Raw genomic sequence first — 23,635 nt, 5'->3', positions numbered from 1 at the left:
TTTTCTTCACTTTGCTCGCCGCATCATTTAAATTTTATCTCAGGTAAGTTGTGCAGTGTCTGTCGTACGTTACAGCTGTACTGCGGTTCTCGCTGTGCTACAGCCCCCGGCAGCTGAACAGCCCTTCCAGCGCAGCAACGCCAAGGCCTGCGCTGCGGTTGCCTGCGCCCGCGTCGGTCTTAAGGATTTAGATACTACCCAGCAGTAACAGAATGTCGGCCCCAAGCGCGTGGCCTCTTTCACGGCCACGCTTCCTAAGCAAGTGACGGTTCAGTGAGGATGATTCAAGTGAAACTGTGTAGCCTTTCCTTAAGAATGACTTAAAGCATCCTGTTTATTTCAAATCCAGTACATTTAAACCCATCAGCGTATACACACTTAACCAGATTTGCGGCAAGAACAGCTGAGAAGGAGGGATTTTTGTGAGATTTTGTTTTTTAACTTGGACAGGCCCTTCTTTCAGTGCTGGCAGGGTGCGCTTTCCCGGACTTCTTGGGGAAGTCGCTCAGCGCTGGTGAGGCTGCGCCTGGAGCGCAGCGTCCAGTGCTGTGATCCCCGTGTCCAGGACACGGACATACTGGAGACGGTCCAAGGGTGGGCCACGGCGATGATGAAGGGTCTGGAGCGTGAGGCTGAGAGAGCGGGGACTGTTCAGCCTGTTGAAGGCTCAGGGGGATCTCATCAACGTGCATGAACAGGAACTCCTGGTATGGAAGCAGAGGGAGCCACGCACTCTGCAGTGGTGCCCACCGACAGGCCAAGAGGCAATGGGCACAAATGAAAACACACGAAATCCCACCCGAACACAAGAAAACATACTTTCTGGTTTGTTTTGGGTTTTTTATTCTTTACTCTGAGGGTGGGTCAAACACTGGCACAGGCTGCCCAGAGAGGTTGTGGAGTCTCCATCCTTGGAGACAGTCAAAACCCAACTGGACATGGGCCTGGGACGTGGGCTCTGGGTGGCCCTGCTTGAGCAGGGGGCATGCACTGGGTGACCTCCAGAAGTCCCTTCCCAACTGAACCCTCTGTGAAATTATGTACAGCTACACACCAAAACGCCCCTGCTTCACTACAGACCCCGTCACCCACCCTCCGAATATAGTGCTGGACGGTACAAATCCTGTCACCAGGTGTGACGTCTACATGGCTCAGAGAGTGCTTCATGGCTGTAAACCGCCGTCTTATTTACCTGCGGGAAGATTAATACTGTGACATGCTGGACAAGTATTTGCTGTATTGAAAAAGACACCAAAGCTCCCCAACATGCCCCCAACCCCTTCCCCAGACCCAAAATCCAGGCCCAGAAAAGAGCATTGTTTTCCATTGCTCGGTGCCAGCCAGCGTTACGCATATTTGTTCATTCAGAGTCTCAGAAAGGCATTCCCGCCCGGCACGGATGGCATCTGCCAGAGCCCAGCGTTGGTAACTAACGTTACCCCGAAAGGCGGGTTCGTCCGCCTGGCGTGCAGAACACCAAACTCCACACAGGGCGGAGTCGTTTTATTTGATGAATTTTTGTGCAAAGATGGGTGCTAGGTGGTAACCCACAAAGCTGCACCCCACCCCGAGGAACTGCAAGGCATTTGTACAGTTAAATGTGTCAGTCACAGCTAATATTCACACGCCTCAACTAATAATTGGTTCATTGCTTTCTCGCCTCGATGTAAAGGTACAGCTCGCTTTTAATTCACCGCGCGTGCTCAGGGAGTAAGGGGCTTGCTTACTAGAGACAGGGGGCGGTTGCCGGCGTATGGGCCTGATTTTTACTGCTATATCGAGGGTAGCTCCCGTACAGGGCACTTTGCTTTAGTTCTTGTCAGCATCCCAATCAGTTGTTCTCCTTGACTATACACTTTATCGCCCCGTTCTCAGCGGCTTCTGCGCCGGGACGTTTGCTTCCATCAGTGTCTCAGCTCTCCTCAAGGCTAGAGTCGTAGAACAAGGGCTTCCCTGTCTCTCAGTTCCCGACTCCGGCCGCCAAAGTCTGTGTGCCGGGCTCACGGAGATCACTCTTAGGGCTTACGGAAAATTCCCCAAATTCCGTCTTCTTCAGGATACCGCTAACGGCGCAGTCGAAGTAAGAGCGTTACTTAGGAAGGAAAGGGCTCATTTCCGAGGGCAGCGCCGTCGCCCCCCTTCCCTGGGCTGAGCCCCTCCCCAGAGCCGCGGCGCCCGCTGCGGCGCGCCCGCTTCCGGGCGGGGTCCTTCCGCGCAGCGGGCCGCCGAGTCCCGCCCGCCGGGTCCCGCCCGAGCGCGCCGGCGCGGGTCAGGCGAACGCCACCGGCAGCCCTAGCGGGGCCCTGCCGGGCGCTCCGCCCTTCCGGCGCGGGCGGCGGCCGAGGTCGGTGCTGCGCGCGGCGCGGCGCGGCGCGGAGGGGCCCGGCCCGGCCCGGCCGGAGCGGCGGCGCCGGAGCCCTGGGGCGGCGCGGGGGCTCCGGCGCGGGGGCTCCGGCTCGGCCGCTCCGCGCCCTGCGCTGCGCTGCGGTGGGCCCGGGTCGGGCAGTGCGGCCGAGCCCGCCTGGGTCGGGCCGGGCGCCGGGGGACCCCTGGTCAGCGGCGAGCTGGGGTTCGCCTCGGGCTCATCGGGGGTTTTCCTTCGCTCCGTCGGGAGGGCTCGGGCAGGCCGGGAAGGAGGGCGGGAACGTGCCCGCGGTCCGGGCAGGCGGAGGAAGATCCGTCTCCGAGCAGGCACGTGCTGCTGCGGCGTTGCCCGAAATGCTCCCGGGCTGGAAACCCGCCGAGCTGGCCCTGACCCACCCGGCTGGCATCTGCTCGAGGGCAGGAAGGCTCTGCAGAGGGACCTGGACAGGCTGGATCGACGGGCCGAGGCCAACTGGACGAGGTTTAACAAGGGCAATTGCCCGGTCCTGCCCTTGGGTCACACCAACCCCAGGCAAGGCTCCAGGCTTGGGGCAGAGCGGCTGGAACGTGCCCGGCGGAGAAGGCGCTTGAGGTGCTGGAGCGTGTCCAGAGAAGGGCAACGGAGCTGGGGAAGGGTCTGGAGAGCAAGCGTGCTGGGGAGTGGCTGAGGGAGCTGGGGGGGCTTAGCCTGGAGAAGAGGAGGCTGAGGAAGAGAGACCTTATCGCTCTGTGCAGCTGCCCAAAAGGGGGCTGTAGTGAGGGGGGGTAGCCCTCTTTCCCAGGTTACAAGCGATAGGACGAGAGGAAATGGCCTCAAGTTGTGCCAGGGGAGGTTTCGATTGGATAATAGGAGAAACGTCTTTACCGCAAGAGCGGTCAGGCATTGGAAGAGGCTGCCCAGAGAGGTGGGGGAGTCGCCATCCCTGGGGTATTTAAAAGACCTGTAGATGCGGTGCTTGGGGACGTGGTTTAAGTGGTGGCCTTGGCAGTGCTCGGTTAACGGTTGGACTTGATGATCTTAAAGCTCCTTTTGAACCTGAACTTATGTTTTATTGGTGCTTTTTAAAGGTCATGCCATGAAAGGGCGCACTAAGAAAACCTGATGCCCTGAGCACGTTACTTCTGGAGAAACGCTTGGCCTCTGCAGCTTTGTGTGGGACACTGAAAGGCAGTTGTGTGAGTATGAGCTAACTTCAGCACAGCTGTGCTTTTTTTAGGTGTGACAACCCTTATTCCCATGTTGAGTGTTAGGGTGTGGGTGCGAGCTCCCCAGCTGCTCCTCTCTTGCCCTGCCATCCCCCGTGACGTACAAAGGTTAGTTCCCCATGGTCCGTGGTGGGTCTTGGCATGTATTATCTGAGTATAAACCTGAAGACGGTCAGTTTAGCTCTAGAATTACTCTGAGACCCGGGAACAAAGTACTTGTTGCTTCTCTGTCTGCAAGGAGGCTGCAGCTGTATTTCCACGTGTCTCCCTTGAAGGCCACTGTCCTGAATGTGGGCGCAGCACTGCCCTGTTGTTCTTTGGGTTGATGAACACGGCAACTAGCAGCATCAGGCGGAGGCAGAGGTTACCAGACGTAGCCCCCAGTAATTGCATTGCAGTTCCAGGAGGCAGAAAGCGTCAATAACTGCTTATGTCTGGAGGGGGGAAAAGCTGGCAGTCGTGTTTAGTGCCCGCAAGGCAGCTGGAGGCACTATTGCTTACGATTGTTGTTGCCGTGCGGAAAAGACGTGGCTTAAAGTGCTGCATCGAGAAAGTAATGCTTACGGGTAGCAGAGGTAAACAATAGAAGAAGGGGAGATAGATATACGCGCGTATGAGAATTGCCTTCCTAGTGCAGCTGCTGGTGGTGGCAGCTTTGGCCCTTGCCGGTAAGTTTCGTTAAATGTTAGAGTTGTTACTTTTGAGACTCGTGGGGATTTGAGCGTTTGTCTGGGCGCTAAGGTAATAGCCGCTGATCTAGAGTGAATTGGTGCCTTACTACTTGCACATGTTTACCTTGGCATTGAGCTTGGTACTTCTAGAGCAGAAAATAGAGGGGAGGAGGGAAGTGTAGTAGCGTAGGCGTGTGTACTGCAGGTCGTGTCCGTGCGTGGTTCGCACATCCCGAGTGGTTGATGGGTTGGGAAGCATGTGATGCCCTGCAGGCTTTGTAAGGGTTAACTAAGGCATTTTCCTTGCTCTGGTTTGATGCTGCGCTTATCTGATGAAGGACTAAAATAATGCCCCGCTTAGGGACGCAGTCTGTTGGAGTCTTTGAGGGCAGGCAGTGTTTCCTGGGGCAGACAGCAGTGGATCTCGTGGGATGGCTGCACCGAATGGAGATGGACGAAGTTCTGGCATTCCTCAAACCCTGACAGCGCGAATGTGGTGGAATAAGTGCCGGCGCAGGTCCTGATCCTCGTCTTCTGTCGACCCTCAGCACGTCCAGGTAAAGGTAACAGGGTAGTTGTTGAGACAGCGCCTTTGAGTCAGTGATTGTGATGATTGCGGGCTTAGGAACCAGGTGCTGTTGGATACCAACGGCAAAAACTATTTTGGTGTGTTACTGAGGAAAAAAAACATAATGCAGCGGGCAAAGGTTTACGGTTCCTCTTCTCAAGAAGTTGTCGAATTTGGGAACGTCGTGCTTTTTCAGTTGCTTGACTGGTGATGTTGTCTGTATTCTTCACGAATTTTGCACAGTCTTCTCTAAATATGTCCTAGCTGCAGGCTTTACTGGAATTTGTAGGTAGTCACGTTTGGAGTTTACGAATGCTTCTTGGTGTATGTTGAGGTGAAAGATGCGTACGGCCAGAGGATGAGTAAAGGTTTGGATTTTATAGGTACTGGTACGGACAGAAATAATATTAGTGAGTATTAAAGTAATTGTGTAATGACGACATGACCTGTACGTTCACGTAATACCTATAGTTTTTGTGTGTAGTGTGTTTACACTTTAGTACTACACAAAAGAAAGGTTGTAGTCGGGTCTTATGTTCCTCACGTCTGCTTTTTTTTTTTTTGCCTCCGTATCACTCACAAATTATACCAGTCTGAGCACTGTATTTATTTGGTGGGTACTTTCCCGCTGAGAAGCAGCACTTAGTCTCAATCTTATTGTTCACCACAGCTATCTCCAGGGTAGCTGAAATTTCTCAGCATCTGTTCTGCCTGTTATATTTCTTCTCGAGTAAACTGTGGTGAAAAACAGTACCCGAAAGGCTCCAGTGCTTCCAGACAAGTGCTTGGTTGCTCGCGTAATGTGTTTCTAGTCCCATCTCAAGTAATGCCTTAACGGTGTTATCTTATTTATTTGTAGCGTCCCATTTTGGGAAGAAAGTGTGTTGGGTTTCAAACCCTTGGGCAGGACAGGAGGAGGTGGCCTTCTCGGGTCAGTGATGAGTGTTGGCACGTATTATCTGATGTAAAGGTGATGTCTGTCACCACTTTAGCTCTAGAATTACTCTGAGACCTGGGAAACTCCAGTTTCCTTAGACTGTGACCGTGGCGCTTTTTCAACCTGGAATCAAATGCCTGTCACGTTCTAAGGCAGCGTAAGGAGAAGGGGGCACAATTTGAGCTTCCTTCCGTTTACGCGCTAGGGAGGTATAGTTGTTAGTTTAATACTTGGATGTTACTAGGAGGTGCTCTCACGTTAACTGATCGCAGCTCTGGGTACTCAAAGCTGAACAGTGTTGGCAAATGCTGATGTAGAGGTTTGGTGGTAAATGTAACCCGCCTGTCTTAATGAGCATGCATATTCTTAATTCACAAACACGGTTTAGTCCCACCTACGCATCCAGAATGTTTGAAGGGTCATGTCACATCTTCCTTTGATCACAGTCAACAGTCACGTGTTCAGACTTGTTTTTTGAGGGGGGAAAAAAAAGGTAGATAATATATTTGTGTGTTGGGCTTGTAGGTTCCATTTTGCATTTTTGTAAGACTTGAATTTTAGCTGGCGACTGTAAGATTCCAGCTGACTGTAGGGACGGAAAGTTAAAGTTGTTAGCGTTTTTCAGGGTTGGCCCGAGAATATTCCTTCATTTCAGCTGTTTCTTCTATTATGCTCTTTATAATAAATTCTCAACTACTGTTTTTACAGGTGACATGAGCTAGGAGAAAAAACATAAAGCCAGCTGGGGCCCAAGACCAGCACTGTTGTGTTCATAAGACATTGTGTCCCAGGAGCGAACTGGCTCACGTCAGTGCTACCTCAGAAATCTTTGTATTCGCTACTCAGACCTCGATTTTTCCTCACTGTGCAGTTTGCGTCTATTCGTAGAATGTCCTGAGCTGGAAGAGACCCACAAGGACCGTCAAGTCCAGCTCCCATCCCTGCACAGGACAAGCCCAAATTCACACCGTGCCTCTGAGGGCGTTGTTCAAGTGCTGCTTGAATATCGCCAGGCTTGGTGCCGTGGCGGCCTCCCTGGGGAGCCTGTTCCGGGGCTCCACCACCCTCTGGGGGAAGAACCAGTTCTTCTCCTTAACTATACACTTTATTGCCCAGTTCTCTGCGGCTTCTGAGGTGGGATGTTTGCTTTGATCAGTCTCTTAGCTCTCCTCAAGGAAATAGTGGTAAAACAAGTGCTTCTCTATCTCTCAGTTCCCGACTCTGGCCATCAAATTCTGTTTTGCCAAGCTCACGTAGTTCGTTCTTGTGGCTCAGCGGAGAATTCCAAAACGACCATTTTCTTCAGGATATCACTACATTGATGTTACGGAGTTTTGTTCCTGATTTTGGTGACACTGCGGCAGCCGGGCAGATGGCAGGCCCGGGTTGCGGGTCGAGCAACAAGCCTTGGGCCAGCTCTTCGGGGCTCCCAGGCTTCGGAGCTCCTCCCTCACTGTCCCGGTAGTGGGGCCGCAGGAGCGGAGGGAACAATTTGGCCTAGCACCTTCCCGGCACCCAGGCTGTTGCCAAGTTTCTGTCGAACGGGTGTCGAGAGCCTGTGTGACTGGCCTGTCGGAAACCCCGTTCCTCAGCCCGTGCGCGTCCCGGTTCTAGATCTCGCTGCTCTCTGTTGGGGGTCCTTCTGTGTCACATTGGTTACTGTCGACGGGGAAGTTTTGAGCGTTTCGCCCCTCGTTATTCTGTTCTGCCCTTGCCAATTTGAGCTCCCTGACCCGTGTTCCCTTCTGACGGACCACCGCCTCTGGGCTTCCCAGAAAGGCTGTCTGGTTCCGCAGCCCTTGGGGTGCTGCCATCATGGGCTCCACCATCTAACGCTAAGGCTAGGCTCTTCGCTCCCACAGGCGCTGCCTTTTGCAACCCTTTGTTTCTCCGTCCTGCAGTTGCTGTCATGGACATGGCATCCTGGGGTATAGCGCCTTCTCCATCAAGGATGTCCCAGTCAGCCACGTTCTCTGTTGACTCGGAAAGCCCATCTGGAGCATTCCAGGGACAGGAACCGCTCCCACAGGAGCCCCCTTCCAGAGCTGGATGAGGGAAGCCCGTCCCTACCCAGAGGATCACGCCCAATGCCGCCCTGACCCGTGAGTGTGAGAGCTGCCCAGCCTGCCGCAAGCCCCTCAGGCACCCTTTGCTGCCAGGGCCCTCCTGTCATCAACGGCACTGGCAGCTCTGCTGCCTGGACGGCCCGCTGCGCTGGCGGGTCCATGGGCCCAGGCAAGCCTGGGGCTGCCCAGGGGGAAGTGGGCGCCTTGTGCTCCCCTGCTAAAGCGGCTGGCATGGCTGTGTAGCTGGAGCCCCGCACTGCCCCAGCACGGCTTGGCCCTGCACCGGCGTGGGGCTCCCAGCGGGCAGTGAGGTGGGACTTGGCGGGGCCGTGCTCCATACAGCCTGTGACCCCGTGCTGCCAGGCTGGGAGCCTGGTACGGGCCGTGCTGCCCAGAGCCCTCAGCGCAGCCTGTGCCCCTCTGCTCCTGGGCCCTCCAGGCCACTGCAAGACAAGGAAGGAGGACGCTCACACTGCCATTTCAAATGAGGGAAGCGGAGGCAGAACCAGCAGGGGCAAGAAAACAAACAGTCCTTGCTAACCAGATGTACCGCTGGGCGCCTGACAGCACATTCCGGTCTACTGGCCCTTTTTCTTCTTGGCCCACAAAAGGGTTCCGAGAGGAGAACCGCTGCTGGAAGCGGCTGTCTCGTGGGGCAAGAGCAAAGCCCCCTTTCCAGCACCCTTTCTGGTTTCCCGGGGGTGCCCAGGAGAGATGGAACCCTGCCCGGCAGGCCAGGCCAGGCAGCCGCCTGGCACGGGAGCGTGGCAGGGTTCAGCGCGCCCACAGGCACGGGCTCCCAGCGCCTGGGACGGCAGCAGCCGCTCTGCCCCTCCCGGCTCAGCCCTGGGGAGCCCCAGTGTGACGTCAGAGCCACCACTGTGAGCTCAGAGCTGGCCACCCGCACAGCCCTGTGGCGCGTGGGGCAGGAGCCCACAGATGTGTGTGGCTGTTGCCCGGGCAGGTGCGCTCCTGCTGAGAGGCGGCAGGCACGTGGCTGCTACTGGAGCTGGTTTTGCCTGGGCAGGCCACGCTTGCTGGGGCTGAGGGGGAAGAGCTGAGCGGGGAGCCTGCCTTGGCCCAGAGATGGCGAGGAGAAAGGCCCCCCAGGGAAGACACCAAGGGGCCTCCAAAGGCTCCGTTGGGATTAATGCCAGACAAGAGCTGGCAGGGGAGGCAGCGGGGCCGAGCTGCTGCCAGGCCAGCGGGTACGAAGTGGGCTGCTCCTGCCTGGGGCGTCAGGTTCGGGCGGAGTAGCAGGGCCGTGGCCCAATGTAGTCAGTGGCGTCAGAAGCCAGTGTGCAGCAGGGGCCTTTGGGGAGGGGGTAGCCTTGTGCTGCAGGGGTCAGAGCCCACCCTGATTTGCAGGGAGATTTTGCTGCACATCAGGCCAGCCCCTGGGACCTGACACTGCCCCCCCCTTGGGATGCTGAGGCGGGGTCCTGCCTGGCTGTGGTGGGGCAGCTGTGCGGGGAGGAGAGGGGTCGGGAGAACGCCAGTGACCAGGGAGGAGGGGTGTGGCCCATGGTGGGGGACGGCCCACGGTGGGGGACAGCAGCCTGTGCCCTCTCCCCAGACGGCCACCGAGAGCTGTCTGCGAAGGGGCAGTTGGTGCCAGGGAGCAGGGAGTGACGGGCTCAGAATAGGGCTGTCCTGCCGGGTGGGCTGGGGCAGCCCGTCCTCTGACAAGGGCCTCTGCTCAGGCTGCTCCTGCCCGCCTCGGCTCCCGTGGCGTGGCGATGGTGGGCAACCAGCATTTGTCTTTTTCCTCCCACAGGAACCCGTGCGTGGAGGTGGAGCTGGTGACGGTCCCTTCCACCTCGGCTCCCTGCTCTGCCACGCAAGGGCCTGCCAAGTGGCGCAACAAGGCCACAGGAATTGCAAGTAAGCTCAGCACTGCTGCTTGCTGTGAAGTCCCCTGGGGTGAACTTGGAGAGCTGCGCTGTGCCAGAGCTCTGGCCAAATGTCACGAGAGGCAGGAGAAGTGCAGGCTGCCCCAGGGAGGGAGGGAGTGCGTAGGACTGGGTGCCCGCCTTCCCGCAGGGAGCTCAAACACGTGTGGCTGGGCATCCTAGAGAAGAGACCTCAAGAGACAGGCCTAACTTTTCTCTGGCTTTTTTGCCCAGGGGCGGTCCTCAGCCTGGCTTGGCATCCGGCAGGTGCCCTTGTCTCCCTGTGGAGACATCTGCTGAGCACACGCATCTTTGCCAGGTACGTACTCCCTGTTTCTGCTGTGGTGGGGGGCGGGGGGAGAAGGGGGATGTCCCTTCCCCCAAGCAAGGGGGAGAGCAGAGGGTGTTCCCCACCCAGCAGCCCGGGGCTCCCGCTCGTGCGCCAAAGTTTGTGCGGTGCCCGTTCTCGGGGAGAGCCAAGAGCAAAGCCCCTTGGCAGCCCCACTCCCAGGCGTTTGCCGGAGCCCCAGAACCCTCCCGGAGATGTAGTAGGACAAACCGCCGTGTAGCCAGAAGCTCAGGAGCACAGCCAAGCCTCCGCAGGGCAAGGGTCTTCCCCAGCTCTGGCAAGAGACCACACAGGTCTGGAAGGAAAGCCAGACAAGGCCCCTGCGCTTCCCAGCTGTGCGGAGAAACACCCCTAAGAGCAATCTGTGTGACTGCAAGTGAGAACAGGCCTGCTCTCTCAGCCAAGAGAGAGCAAGGTCCACACCAGAAGAACTACTGAAAAGCAGTCCTCATTTGCTCAACCCCTCTACTTCCCTGCATGATTTTCATTCCCTTTCGGAAGGTGCTCCTGGAGCCCTTCGTTTGGGGAAGATCTGCCGGCAGCGTTGAATGGTGTGGAAAGGCGTGCAAAGCAATGGCTTTAGGGCCTGAGGAGGGAAATCCACGGGTATGGGGGTTTGCCCAAGACTTGCAGTACTGACACCCAAAGGACTCTCTTCTAGGCAAAAGATGGGCCCGCAGAGCAAGAGGTTCCTGAAAGTCTTCTTCCTGTGGCTCCCAGTGGCTCTGGGTGAGTTTTCATGAGCAAACACAGCCTGGCTGTGCTGGATGCCAGCTTTCCTTTTGGGCCAGTATGTGTGAAACGCCCGTGGTGCGGGTGCGTCCTGAGGAGGTCCTTGACTGGCACTGGCGTTTGGACTACCGGTAAGACTGGTAGCCTCCCAGCCGTGCTGCTGCTCTGGCCACTGGGCCAAATGGCTTGCTTAGTCTGCAAGTCTGCGAGAGAAGGGCGTAGCTCTTTCCAAGCCTGAGCTGGGGATTCCCAGATGGGAGGGGCCGTGCAGGGGGACCCATGGAGAGGTACCTCTCCTAGCCCATGCAGCCCAGCCTCGGTGCTCACCGAAGCAGTGAGGGGAAATGGGGAGTAGCTCTGGGGCACCGAGCACACCTGAAGGCCACGGCTATGCAGTCCCCTCAAGCCTGGGCTGATGGCTCCCGGTCAGAGGCGCGTCCTCTCTCTGCACCCCACGTTCCCCACCTCCTCAGCTCACCTGCTGCCCAGCCCCAGGGCACCACTGGGCAGGCGACAACGCAGCTGCAGGGGGATGGCTAGCAACTCCGCTAAAATAACCATCTCTCGGTGATGTGAATTGCAGCTGGTGCTTCCTGTGCGACCTCGCTGCCGGTGTGGACAACGCAGGCAAAGGGACTGATAGAGGTCAGTGACTCGTTGCTGGCAGTGGCTGGAGGAATCACAGGCTGTGCTGCTGCCACGCAGGCTGACCCAAAGAAGCGGCAGCTTGTGCCTTCCTAGGGAAGCCTCTCCTGGGAAGCCGCGGCAACTCTGGTAGCAGATGCTCTAATGGAGCATTTTTCCCTCCCAGGAGCTGACACGTGTGTCGTCGGCAAACCTGAAGATGCTGTGGTAAGAGAGGTTTCCTGAGCTGGAACTGGTTCTGTGCAGAAGCGTCAGCCGACCTCGTGCTACCTGCACTCACTTTCCTAATAGCCAGGGCTCCCGTACTTCCCTCCTGCCTTTGCCTTTTGCTCAGCCTGGTGCGGAAGGGAAGCACTGGCAAAGCAGGGAAAGCACATGTGTCTCTCTCTCCTCTTGCTGAGCTCAGACGCTCCCCAGAGGCGATGGGCCGCTCTCTGACCAGATCGGCTTTCCTGTCGTGCAGGAACTTGCCCGTTTTGGCGGCGGAGGAAACCCAAAAGACACGCTTTCTGCTGGAGGAGGTGGCTCGGCTGAGGGCACAGATCCGCAGTTTGAAGGTGATCCTGCATTTTGGGGAGGGAGGCTTGGCTGGGCAGAACCCTGAGAACATTTTCTTCAGGGTTCTTGGTGGGGTCAGACTGCTGACTGCAGCAACCCAGCCTTTGCCCCAGCAGCTTGCTGGGTGAGCTTCTGCACTGCACAGGCCCCTCTCCAGCCCCAGTGTAACAAGGCCACTTCAGGCAGCAGAGGACTCCTGAGAGCCTTTCCTAGGTGCGCTGGTGCCTCTGGCTCCTCTGAGCAGGCTCCTGAGGCGGTGGTGGCACCCAGGCACACGTACAGTGCCAGCCATGGCTTACAGGGCCTGAGCCTCTCCCCCTCCTGACTTGGAGAGCACAGAGGGTGTGGACGGTGGTGTGGGGACCCACATCAGCACACCTTGGGGTCATGGCCATGGCCATGGCCACAGATAATCTTCCTAGTCCTCACGGCTCACACCAGCAGCAGAGAGTCTTGCAGCTCTGTGGACAAGGCTTGCCTTGCCTTCCTGACACTGACCCTTTGCCTCTGCGGGCGCTAGGAGCCACGCTGCACTGCCTGCTGATGTGGTCCTTTTCTGTGTTGATTTCTGGCGTTCCCAGGAAGCTCAGGAAGTGAACCAGGCAGCGTCCAAGAAGGCTTTGGGTGCCTACGTCGAGATGTCTGACTGGGCCCTGGAAAGCTCTGGTATGGACACAAGCAGCCCAGTCCTTGCCCTGCGCTTGCCTCTAGCACTCCCCAAAGGAGCCCGTGCTCCAGGCGCTGCTCTCCAAAATGGGGCAGCTTAAATCCTTCACGGGGTCCAAGAGCAAGGCTGTGGCAGAGTGGGTCGCTCAGACTCCCTCCCAGTCAAGCCCTCGGCCTCCACACAGGTGCCCCTGGCGCTGCCCCCGCACGTCTTCCTGTGCTGATGGAGGGGCTCTGCTCCTCTGCGCTGCATTTGCAAAGGGAATGGCTGGGCCGTCCTTTGCTGCTCATGCTCCAAGCTCTCAGCTTTGGTCTGCTGTCATGCTCGTGGGCGCCTGCAGGCTCCCAGAGCCCTCAGACCTTCTCCTCGTGGTGCTGTGAGAGAAGCACTCACCAGGGATGGGGCTGCCGTCATTGCTCTGTGCAGCTGGGCACCCCCCCGCCCCCAGCGTGGTGATGAGGACAGGACTGACAGACATGGAGCTGGACGGCGGCGTCACAAATACTCCTGAGCACCAGCTCCCTTCTAGTCTGCGGCCTCTAGCAGTCATCTGCTCTCCCTTCCTTACAGGTGCCACCATTGACAGGCAGAGAACTTCCGAGACCTACGACTGCCAAGAGAATTGGGGCTGCAGGGTTTTATGGTTCTTCCGCGCTGCCAAGCCTCCTGAGACTATTTTGCAGGTATCGTAGCAGAAATCTTCAGGGAAGGTGTCCTTCCTTCCTGAGAAGTTGGGGACTGACCTCAGGGGCTCTCCCCTCAGGCCAGTGGTACTGGTCAAGCCCACCGTGCTGCTCAGGTTCCGGACACCAAAGCTCTCACACAGGGCTGGGCTTGCTAGAGATCCGTGGTTCCCCTGGCGAGGTGAACAGAGGTGAACTGCTGCATCTTGCCCACAGTCCTCTGCCACAGCTGGGTGAAAGCCTTCCTCCCTGGCGACCCTGGTTCCACACTCACCCCTAACTGTGCCTTTTTGTGGGCGGAAGGCGGCGGGTGCCCTGCAGAGCCGCTGGGCAGGGACGTGTTTCTGCGCGGGCCTGACTAGGATGCTTTCGTAACCACTCTTCTCCTCTGCTCCCTAATACTGAGACCCCCTTTGTCAGGCAGGGCAGGGGGCCTCCTACTTCTGTCCAGTTCCTCACAGGCGCCTCATTTTCAAGCTGAAATAGGCCCCACAGACATGCTGGCGCCTATGCTTCGAGCTACATGGGCAGTGGTGTTGGCCCCAGTGCTCTCTCACACTTCATTGCTGTCGCGTTCTGGTTGCAGGCGGATGTTTCCCCAGGAAACTGCTGGCCTTTCCAAGGGCATCAGGGCCAGGTGGTCATCAGGTTGCCAGCACGAGTCCATCTGACTGCCGTCACTGTGCAGCACATCTCCAAAGACGTGTCTCCATCTGGGACCGTCCTCAGCGCCCCCAGAGACGTCGTTGTCTTTGTAAGTCTCTGCTGGGCGCTTCTGGCGGGCATCTGACCCTGGGGCAAAGCCAGGACAGGGCCCTGCTTGCTTTTGTGCATCTTCTGGGGTTTGTGTCCTGATCTTTCGCGAGCACTGCAGTGCCCTCGCGGGACGCTTCAGGGGCTCGAGAGGTTTCATCCCTCTTAAGGTTTGTTCTGGCCAAGCACCTCTGGGTTCTTGACCAAATCTCAAAGCGGAGACTGAGCTCCACCATACCCGGTGCTAGGCTGCTGCTCGAGCCCCAGGAGAGGGTGGGTGGATAACAGGGCTGAGCCAGCGCGTACCTTGCCTTTCTGTCGGGATGAGTCTGAGCGGCTCTCCTTGTGCTTTGCCCCTGAGGGAGTGGATGCGGACGGAGAAGAGGAAACTCTCCTTGGGACGTTCACGTACAACGTGGCAAAAGAGGCTATTCAGACCTTCCCTCTGAAGGTACGCTCCACGCACAGGGACGAGATGCCAGGGAGCACAGCAGGTTTGCCTGCAAGTCCATGGAGGAAGGGCACGCATGCTTTCTTTTCTCCCTGGGCAGAGGGGCCCGGGCCGCCGTCATGAGAGAGACACCTGCTTGGGAGGGCTGAGTAGCACGCGGTGGTGGTAGCAAGAGGGTAGCAAGGGCAGGGTCAGGCCCGTAGGAGCATGAGTCCCGAGAGATCCCTGGCTGCGCCCGGTGCCTTCAGCAGAGGCAGCCGCGCAAGCGCCCACTCCACGCAAGCAGCGTCTTTGTGCCGTGGAGAAACAGGGCGGCCTGGTGGCGAGAGGCAGCGGGCAGCACCGTCGCTCCATGCTGCGGCCTGCTGGCAGGCTGGACAGTGTCCTCTCCTCCCACCATAGCACGCCCCTTCTCCCGCGGCGCTCTCACGCCTGCCAGGGGGAGAGCAGGCACAGCAGGCAGCGGGAGCTCGGCGGGGTTGCACACCAGGTGCCCCACGTGCAGGAGCGCCTCCCCGGCCTCCCTGTCAGCACAGAGCAAGCAGCAGCGGGAAGGGGCAGAGGGAAGGGAGACCGAGCCCCAGCCGGGCCGGCATGCAAAGACGGGGTGATTGCACTGCCGCTCTTAACACCCCCGTTTCCTTTTCCCACTCTTCTTCACAGAACGCGCCGCTTCCCAGAGCCTTTCCGTCTATCAAACTTCTTGTGAAGAGCAACTGGGGAAACCCAGCGTACACCTGCATTTATCGAGTGCAGGTTCATGGGAAGATGGCGCAACCGGAAAGCCCCAGGTGAAACCAGAGAGAAAAAAAAAGTCAAACATGAGAAAGAAGAAGAAGGGGAGGAAGAACAAATAAATCTAAAAGATGTGGCAATTGAGATGGCTGTAGAACTGTAGAAGATTTGTCTCCAAAGTGGGGTGCTCAAGACGTTCCACGCTGTGGGAGGGGAATTCGGGAGCGTGTGGAAAATGTTACAACTTCTATGCAATTTTTTTCTTAAAAACGAGGAAGATAGGAAGCATTCCCAAGACTGAATCTAGAGAGGGGAGGCCCAGCCTGTCAGCGCTCCTCCCGCCGCCCATGGAGGCTCCGCAAGTGGCCCCAGCCCAGGGCAGGCCGAAGGGCCCGGCTTCAGTTCACAAGAGGGCGACTGGCCCCGCCCGCCGGCCCGCGCGGGCTCTGCAGGAGCTCCCCCAGGCGCCCGCCCACCCTCTTCCCGGCTTCTCAGCCAATGGCGCCCGCCAGGCGGGGACAGGCAGGGCCCCCCGCCAACCACCGCAGCGCCCCTTCTCTGGCCCCGCCCCGCTGCGGCCGCGTGCCGACGGACGAGCACGTTGCTACGGGCGCGCCCGGAGCGCCAGCCAGGGCCCCGGGTTCGAGTCCCGCCGCTGGGTTCGAGGCCCGGCGAGAGGTCAAGGAATGAGGCGCTTGCTGGCGTGAATGCCTCACGTACCAGCCAAAGGGCTGCCCGCGCAGGAGGGGAAAGGTTGTTTAATTGGAAATTGTAGTTATAATTTGGTTTTAAGTACCGGTGCTTGTAATAGTTGTTTTGGTCAGTTATTAAGAGAAAAAGAACTTTGCCAAGGATGTTTTCTTGTTGGGGGGGTCCGAGTCCCCTGCCTGGTTTGGAAAGGGCTTCGAGTCCCCGAAGTTGACCAAGCGGGTTAGAGTCCCACTGAATGGGGTTTGAGTCCCCAGTTTGGCTACTTGTCTTGACTGGTCTCTGAATTTTGGCGTGGTTATCAGAATATGGATTTATTTTTGCATGTTCGGATCAGATAGTTGTTTTGGAAGTCACATTTAATATGGGTGGGGAATCGTCTAAAGGCAAGGTCTTAAAGAAGTCACCTCTAGGGCGTTGACTGAAGCATTGGAAGGGGGGTGGGGGTGGGTTCGATCCCCTCACAAGGAAGCAGTTAACTGAATATTGTAATCATTGGTCGCCGATCTGTACTTTGAAATATAATACTATAATACTACTATATTAAAATAATATATATTATAATGCAATAATACCATAGTGCAGTCGATGATGTTTTGCAAAAGAGAAGGAAAATGGGATGAGATCCCATACGTGGGTTTGTTTTTCACGTTGCAGAGCAGCGGTTGGAAAAGGGGAAAAGATCGCGGATCGATTACTAAGGATGCAAATGTTTTGGCCTTAGAACAATGTTGGGACAAACCACCCAAATGATGTTGTTCTGCATGTAGTACTGGTAAAAGGAGGTGTAAAATACAAGGAGCTGGTGGAAGAGGAAGATGATGTAGGATGATTAGTGGCTCCGGGACAGGGAAGTCTACAGGGAGGTAACGATCAGTGTGGAAACAGGGAAGTTGGACAAGTGGATATGGGGGTGTAAATGGTGGTGCTGAATCACAGAATCACTAAGGTTGGAAAAGACCTCTAGGATCATTAAGTCCAAGCTCCGACCCAACACCACCATGTCTCCTAAACCATGCCCTGAAGGGCCACATCTGCACGTCTTTTAAATACCTCCAGGGATGGTGACTCCACCACCTCTCTGAGCAGCCTGTTCCAATGCCTGACCGCTCTTGCAGTAAAGAAGTAGTTCCTAATATCCGATCTAAACCTCCCCTGATGCAGCGTGAAGCCATCTCCCCTCGTTCTATCGCTAGTAATAGAAAGTGAAGGGGGGCCGGAATTTCAGTGCTGTAGCAGGAAGAACTAGGAGACAGGGGGCAGTGCTACAAGCACCCTTAAGGCAGGCCGTGGGTCGGACAGGAGGGTGGGTGCGGGTTGAAGTACCCTTCTCAGTAGCAGGCTGATGGGCTTGGAAGGAGATGGCTCTAATGTATGGGGAAGATGCGGCAAAGGTGGCGAAGGTATTGGAAACTGTTGTGGAGAATCATGACCCAGAGTGGAAGGAGATACAGGTGGTCTTGAATATGTTGTTGAGAGATGAGGAGCAGAGGCTGTTGTGGCTGAGGCTGGGGAAGAAGCAGAGAGGGTTCACGCTCAGGATGCACAGGCAGGAAGGCTGGAGGATCATTCTTGCCACCACCGATCTGAATCGGCACCTGAGCAGTCAGGCACAAAGGTTATTGTGAACTGAATATCAGAGGTTGATATTGTGAGGGGCCTCTAGGCAAGAATGCACTCAAGGACGTAATCTCTGCGAGCATGACGGGGATGCAAACGACCTAGCAGCTGGCGCCAGTCGAAACCAAGACAGAAGGAACTATGGACATCTCCATCTAGATAAGAGTCACAACACCCGGTGAAACCGACACACCTTGCCACACACTGTGACAAGATTACTTGATGGGCCAACTCACGACCATATGTGGAAGAAGGACTCAGAGTTCATGGAAAGGACAGAAAAAACACCCCTTCAGCAAAGCACTAGGGACCACCCGATACCTCTTGAGGGGCTTCTGAGGGACTTAAAACGCACGGGTAATTAGGAAGCAAGTGTTAGAATTAGTTCCAGGAAAGCTAATGCATATGTATATAACCGAGCAATCTAAGCTTTGTCTATCACGCCTTGCGGTATGCACACTAGGAGGAATTATCCCCTGTGCGTCTGGCACCGTAATAAAGAATGCCCGCTTCTTCATACTACATTGGTGTTACGGAGTTTTATTCCCGATTTCGGTCACGCCATGGCAGCCGGGCAGACTGCAGGGCGGGTTGTGGGGCGAGCAATAAGCCTTGGGCCAGCTCTTCGGGGCTCCCAGGGCCAGGCCTTGGGAGCCCTGCTTTCCTGGAAGTGGCTAAGGGGAAGTAGTGTATTAATTCCTTGTTTTGCTTTGCCTGTGAGCACAGCTTTTGCCTTACCTGTTATGCTGTCTTTATCTCAACGCACAGGTTTTCTCACTCTTACTCTTCCAAGCCTCTTCCCCATCCCTCCAGGGCAGAGAGATCAAGCAACGTAGCAGCCTACTGGTGTTAAACTACAACATCCATACGAGGTAACTACAGCCTTTGATCCATGAAGTATCCCTAACCTCAAACACCGAGCTGGTGACCGGCTCAAGATTTGGTAACTATGGTACCCTAAAATCGATGCATGTGTAGCCAAACCCTCATTTAGAGCAGCCTGGGGTGGCCTCATTTCTTGCGATTACCCAGAAATGGCCCCTATAGCAAACCTACCCTCAAATCATAGGAAAATTCTGAATTGCATCAACAGAATCAACCTAAGGCTGGTCCTAACCCATTGTGACGGATGTGCTCGACCCCTTGACCAGACTGGTGGTGTGTGGAATAATCGCTGGAGGTGACTTAGACGCTGAGCTTATGTTTTTAGAAAAGGTACAGCGCTGAAGAAGCTTTCAGGGTGAAATGCAGCTGACGTGCGAGGAAGCCGTTCCATGAAAGTTCCCTGGTAACCTTAGATGTCAGCAATGCCAGGAGAACTTGGCGTACTGACTCTGAGAGGAGTTGTCCGGAGGGTGGAGCGGTGTGGGGGCATCGCGGCCGGGCTCTGTGATAAACGGGAACTCCAGGTACCATGGAGCTGGTACGCTGCACATTTGCGACCCTGGGCCAACGGTCCGTCATGCTTTTGACTAAATGCTGTCCTTTTGGTGAACTTTGCTCACTATAATATCATTCTAATACCAAAACACACCTCCATCCCAAAAGTTACCCGCCTCTAAGGTGCGGCCACCCCTCACTGGGCACGCGCTTTGAATTTTTCTAGCCTACATCTTTAAAAGCAAAGCGAGGAAATTTTACGCCAGCCATAATAAAGGGATGTATGACTAGAGTCACTCAAGCTCCACCTGAAAGATAAAGAATAGTATGAAATTTGTGAAGAGAAAGAGGGTGTCAGGGAAGATACCATCGCGTACCACTCTGACTTCTGGGACCAGTCGATGGGCTGAGCTTCTCTTACCCCGCGGTGGGATGCCTTTGGGTAAGATTGGAAACCTCTACAGAGTCACTTTAAATCTCTAACGTATTAGAGTTGCTTTGCTTCATAGTAGAGTTGCTTCATATTTGTTTAGCATACTTGTAGCCCAGCAGTGTACTCATATCCTCAGTATTTATGTGCGTCTTGTAACCAGCAATCTTATCACCGGTGACCCAAAGAACCTGTGTATCTGTCGCTTTAATAAATCGCACTATTCATTGATCTAGCCGTGATGGTTCTCACTGAACGTGAGCAGGCCGGGCATCTGCCAGATTAGTTACTGACAACAAATACTCTGATGAGTGGTTGCTTCTACAACCCTTAGAAAATAAACCGTCTGAGACTAAGACTGGACCTAGCCGCACCTAGACTCCTCTCGGAGGAGGATTTTAGAAAGCAAGGGGGTCCTGTCTGAACCTTGCCACTCCTCAGACTCCTACTATTAATGCAACAGTGGTGGTTTGGTGCAGGCTGCGGAGAAGGTAAAGGCCTGAGCCGTAGCCGGGCCCACGAACTCCTCTAGTTTCAATCTGTTCTCTAAAAACCCACGAAGCAGCAGACTGCCACCGTAGGGCATCAGTGCATATGAGCTTGGAACACCCATCACGTGATTGACACATCAAGAGCAGGTGCCTTGCCTAAGGATCATTTATCATTTATCAGGAAGAAAGCTGTGGGTACAAGGAGTCTCACGCATACCTTGTCCATCGCACGCGATTTGGCTACGAGCCAACCACTTTATCCCATAAATATGACAGCCTAAGTGAGCCACCTTTGAGCTCTCCTGGTTAGGCAGCGTGGATGTGTGGTGGTGATCTCCCCTTGAGCTGGGACACCTCTCAGGGTTGCCGCTCAAGGCAGAGAGACCTTTCACCAAGGGCAGAGATTTGGAAAGCAGCTGATATCACACAAAACCTTGTAGTATGATGACTTTGATTTTGTCCTGGTAACTTTGATTGTGTGTTGAATTGATGCTAATGAAACGTTACGTAAACTTTGCATGTACAATCCCTTAGACATAAAACGTTGTCCAAGTCTGAGACTAAGGTTGGACCTAGGCCACACCTAAGCTCCATCAGGAGTTTAGCCAGCAAGGGGTTCTGCTCTGAACCTCATGACTCAATGGGAGGGTCTTCCTTGCCCTTTTGCATCCATGGTCTCTCTGTGAATCATTTTAACTCCAGTGTAACTCATGTTTCCTTTATATGTTTCTTCCATGCAGTAATTAATAGAGTGAACTTGCCATCGAACTTTGTGAAGTCGCACTTTCACAATATCTTCTTAAAACCAATTTTGCTAATACCTTTGACGGTGATTCTTTAAGTCATCTAAAAAACTCCATTCACAACGCCCATAGGTAACTCTCTTTTAATTATAAACTCAGTCTTGTATGTTACTGTAAATGTGGCTCTTGGGTTTTTTACAGCCTTTACTCATACGCAAATCCCAGCTCAAGTCCTATGGCAACCATAAGCACAATCTCCATGCTATTGCTAAATTTCTTTCCTGCAGCAACTCTGTCCCTGACTTCTGACCTTTGGACTATTGAGCTGGGGTTTGCCGGATTGTCTGTGGCATGCACGTGCCCCGGCCTTGCAGGGCTGGTGAAATAGGTACTGGCATCCTCTAGGAACTCTCTTTGCCTTTTGGCCCACATCCTTATTGACAGAGGTGGGGAACAATGGGTAAGGAACTGTATCTGGCAAAGTTTACCACAGTCCTAGAGCTGAAAGGAGAACTGAGGAGTCCTGGCTCCCAGCACCTGCTCCAACTCCCTAAATTCCCCTCCCCTCCCATAGCTCTCCCTTTGTTTCCTTCCCCTTCCCACAGCTCCCTAGACCGAGCTCATCAGAATTGTCATTGATCCATCTCTTTCGTGCCCAGCTTTCTTCACGCAGGGCTCTCAAAGACTAACCAAGTTTGGTTTTATAACCATTTCAATCATTCTCTAACTCCTGAAGTGACATCATGTATTGCCTTTCCAGGTATGGCTGGAGAGTCAATTGCAAGGGCAAAGACCCGACTTCCTGTGTCAAGGGTTGCTAAATCACTCCAGAAGCAGCAGCAGTTTCCTCCGGATCACCAATGGTGAAGAGTGAGGGTGTGTGGAGTGGAGGCTAGGGAAAAAAGGTGGCTGTGGGGAATTAAAAGCAGCATATTATTAAGGTAGAAAGGGTGCTGGCTATTGTTAACTCTACGAGGACTTTGCGGTACTGCAATGCAAGTAGAGAACTTAAAGGCTGACGACTTAGGAGAGACAAAGCTTAGCAGAAGGCCATTACAGGTGGAATTTCAGCCATTTAGTTGCATAATCCGCTCTCAAGATTTTGTTTTCCTGACTAAGAGGGCTTACCAACGATGAGGGTTTCTCTCTTTTTTGTCTCTTTCTCTCTTCTCCTTCGTCTCCCCCTTGCTCCCATCCTCGTTTCCTCCCTCCCTTACCTTCTTTCCTTCTTTTGTTCTTTCTTATCTGAGTGTAGAAATTAGGAAAATTAATGAATTAGTTATAAGACCTGCATAACTGCAGTTGCCTTATAACGAGGGCTGAGTCACTGACTGAGGTGGGCAGTACAGCCGGCTGACAGAGAGAGACAGCTATGCTGAAACGTGACCTCGCTCCTTAAATTTATGTGAGCATCTGCTCCCGGCTGCTGTGAGAGAGGGCACCGAAATGTATGGACTTCTGTCCTGAATACGGCTTTTCTTACCATCCTTTGAGGCACCAGACCAAACGCAGTCTACGGAAGATGCAGACAGCATCTCTGTGAGGAAGTAATGGATTGGAAAGCCAGTTAGGAGAGGGAAATGCTTTGCCATTTAGGTCACAAGTCCTTTTTCTAAGCGAAGGCTGAATCCAGGAACAGTACACGAATGGAAGGTGGCAATACCGAAACCGTGTTTGCTTCTGTGCTGGTTCTGGCTGAGAAGGGGTTAATTCTCTTCACTGCGGTGCCTGTGGTGGTCGGGGACCTTTCCAGCTTCCCGCGCTCTGCCGCGTCGGCGGGAGGCTGGGCGGGGCGGGGCCACGCCCGGGGCAGCTGACCCCGACTGGCCAATGGCATGTTCATTCCATACCATGTGACACCATGACCAGTATATTAAGGGGGGGGGGGGCAGCTGCGGCTCGGGGAGGCGCGGCGTCGGGTCGGCGGGCAGCGAGCGGCGAGCGGCTGCGTCGCCTGTGGTTTGTTTCGGTGGTTCGTCCCCCCACCCCCCCGGGTTTCGCGCCTCTCGTTGTTTTCCTTTCCATTGCTTTGTTGTTGTTGTTGGTTTTATTTCAATTATTAAACTGTTCTTATCTCAACCCACGAGCGTTACCCTTCTGATTCTCTCCCCCATCCCACCGGTGGGGGAGCGAGCGAGCGACTGCGTGGGGCTGAGTTGCCGGCTAAACCACGACAGCAAGTGTAGAAAGATCTGGTTAAAATATTGTGAAAAATGATCAGCGAACATTCTTGCAATTCTTCTGTTTGGATTTACAAGGGGCCTGCTCAGACTCAAAGGATGATCATATCTCGTGAGGATGTTGGCAAACAGAAGGCTTAATGAAATGTATCAAGCACGCATGGGGCTGCTGTGGCGCCCTGTGCTCTCACGGAAGAGGATTTTTGTGCGCTTCTCAACACAGTTACAAAGACGTGGAGAAAACCATTTTCCTTCCAAATGTTTTTATTCCATACATGATAGAACACTACTTCTGCACTCCCCGGCCATTCTCTTACTTCATCCCTTCTCACTGACAAACTTGGTGTTTTCTAAACATTTCTGAATTCCAAAGAGGTTGGTTGTGCTCTTTCCCCACTCACTCCCTTTCGCTCAAATCTTTGGCTTTTGGTGGGAGAAGAGGCAAACACCTTCCCTGTAAAATTGATGTGATCGAAAAAGGGTACATAAGTCAGACTTTTTTTTTCCTTTTTTTTTTTTTTTTTTTGTCTGCGAAGGCATTCAGCATGCAACAAGGAATTGGATTTTAGGTGTTTCTGTATTGTTTATGACGATACAGATTTGTCCCACTGTTCTAACACTGGGGTTTGGGTGGATATCAAATAAACAAATCTCAGGGAAATTTAAAAAAGCAATTCTGTCTCCTCAGGACCACCTTGTCACAGCACACGGTGACCTACAGGGCCACCGCTTGCTAAAACAAATATGCTAACGCTGTGGTTGTGTGGCCTTGAGAAACCTGCATCTTTTTAAAAAATTGAAAGCCA

General features: G+C 54.6%; 1 protein-coding gene, 1 long non-coding RNA gene and 2 other non-coding genes across 7 annotated transcripts; 3 read left to right on the top strand and 1 right to left on the bottom strand.

Moving 5' to 3' along the window:
- Positions 1-304: 304 nt before the first annotated feature.
- LOC142067035 (uncharacterized) lies at positions 305-2,221 on the bottom strand. The gene is made up of 2 exons (XR_012663879.1): positions 1,728-2,221; positions 305-1,192 (listed from the first exon to the last, which is right to left on the bottom strand). It is a non-coding gene; the product is annotated as an uncharacterized LOC142067035 (long non-coding RNA).
- A 142-nt stretch (positions 2,222-2,363) lies between these two features.
- On the top strand, positions 2,364-18,127 carry LOC142067034 (SUN domain-containing protein 5-like). Of its 4 annotated transcripts, XM_075115276.1 has the most exons (15): positions 2,385-2,956; positions 3,433-3,540; positions 4,603-4,798; positions 7,648-7,848; positions 9,590-9,696; positions 9,939-10,023; positions 10,715-10,782; positions 11,369-11,430; positions 11,597-11,637; positions 11,894-11,987; positions 12,570-12,654; positions 13,226-13,338; positions 13,925-14,092; positions 14,453-14,542; positions 15,206-18,127. In XM_075115276.1, the coding sequence occupies exons 4-15, from the start codon at positions 7,796-7,798 to the stop codon at positions 15,335-15,337; spliced, it is 1,098 nt and encodes a 365-aa protein (XP_074971377.1). In that variant the 5' UTR covers positions 2,385-2,956; positions 3,433-3,540; positions 4,603-4,798; positions 7,648-7,795; the 3' UTR covers positions 15,338-18,127. The 4 variants fall into 4 exon arrangements, 2 of the variants coding, with proteins under 2 accessions (XP_074971378.1, XP_074971377.1); XM_075115277.1 differs by lacking the exon at positions 4,603-4,798 and having other exon boundaries at positions 2,364-2,956; XR_012663878.1 differs by lacking the exons at positions 2,385-2,956; positions 7,648-7,848; positions 9,590-9,696; ... (8 more) ...; positions 14,453-14,542; positions 15,206-18,127 and adding an exon at positions 5,669-7,272 and having other exon boundaries at positions 2,980-3,540.
- On the top strand, positions 3,692-3,774 carry LOC142067434 (small nucleolar RNA SNORD45). Its single transcript, XR_012664046.1, has one exon. It is a non-coding gene; the product is annotated as a small nucleolar RNA SNORD45 (small nucleolar RNA).
- LOC142067418 (small nucleolar RNA SNORD45) lies at positions 5,740-5,824 on the top strand. The gene has a single exon (XR_012664030.1). It is a non-coding gene; the product is annotated as a small nucleolar RNA SNORD45 (small nucleolar RNA).
- Positions 18,128-23,635: the final 5,508 nt, after the last annotated feature.

The sequence above is a fragment of the Phalacrocorax aristotelis genome, chromosome 21 (genome assembly GCF_949628215.1).
Source record: "Phalacrocorax aristotelis chromosome 21, bGulAri2.1, whole genome shotgun sequence".
Classification (NCBI taxonomy): domain Eukaryota; kingdom Metazoa; phylum Chordata; class Aves; order Suliformes; family Phalacrocoracidae; genus Phalacrocorax; species Phalacrocorax aristotelis.
This window is presented reverse-complemented; position numbering and strand designations above follow the sequence as displayed.

Excerpts from the sequence above, each read along its gene's own strand:
- LOC142067034 (XM_075115277.1), top strand. The coding sequence starts at position 7,796 with ATGAGGGAAGCCCGTCCCTACCCAGAGGATCACGCCCAATGCCGCCCT. Across the intron at positions 7,849-9,589 it reads GCCCAATGCCGCCCTGACCC|GAACCCGTGCGTGGAGGTGG; the intron begins GTGAGTGTGAGA and ends TTCCTCCCACAG. Across the intron at positions 14,543-15,205 it reads TTCAGACCTTCCCTCTGAAG|AACGCGCCGCTTCCCAGAGC; the intron begins GTACGCTCCACG and ends TCTTCTTCACAG.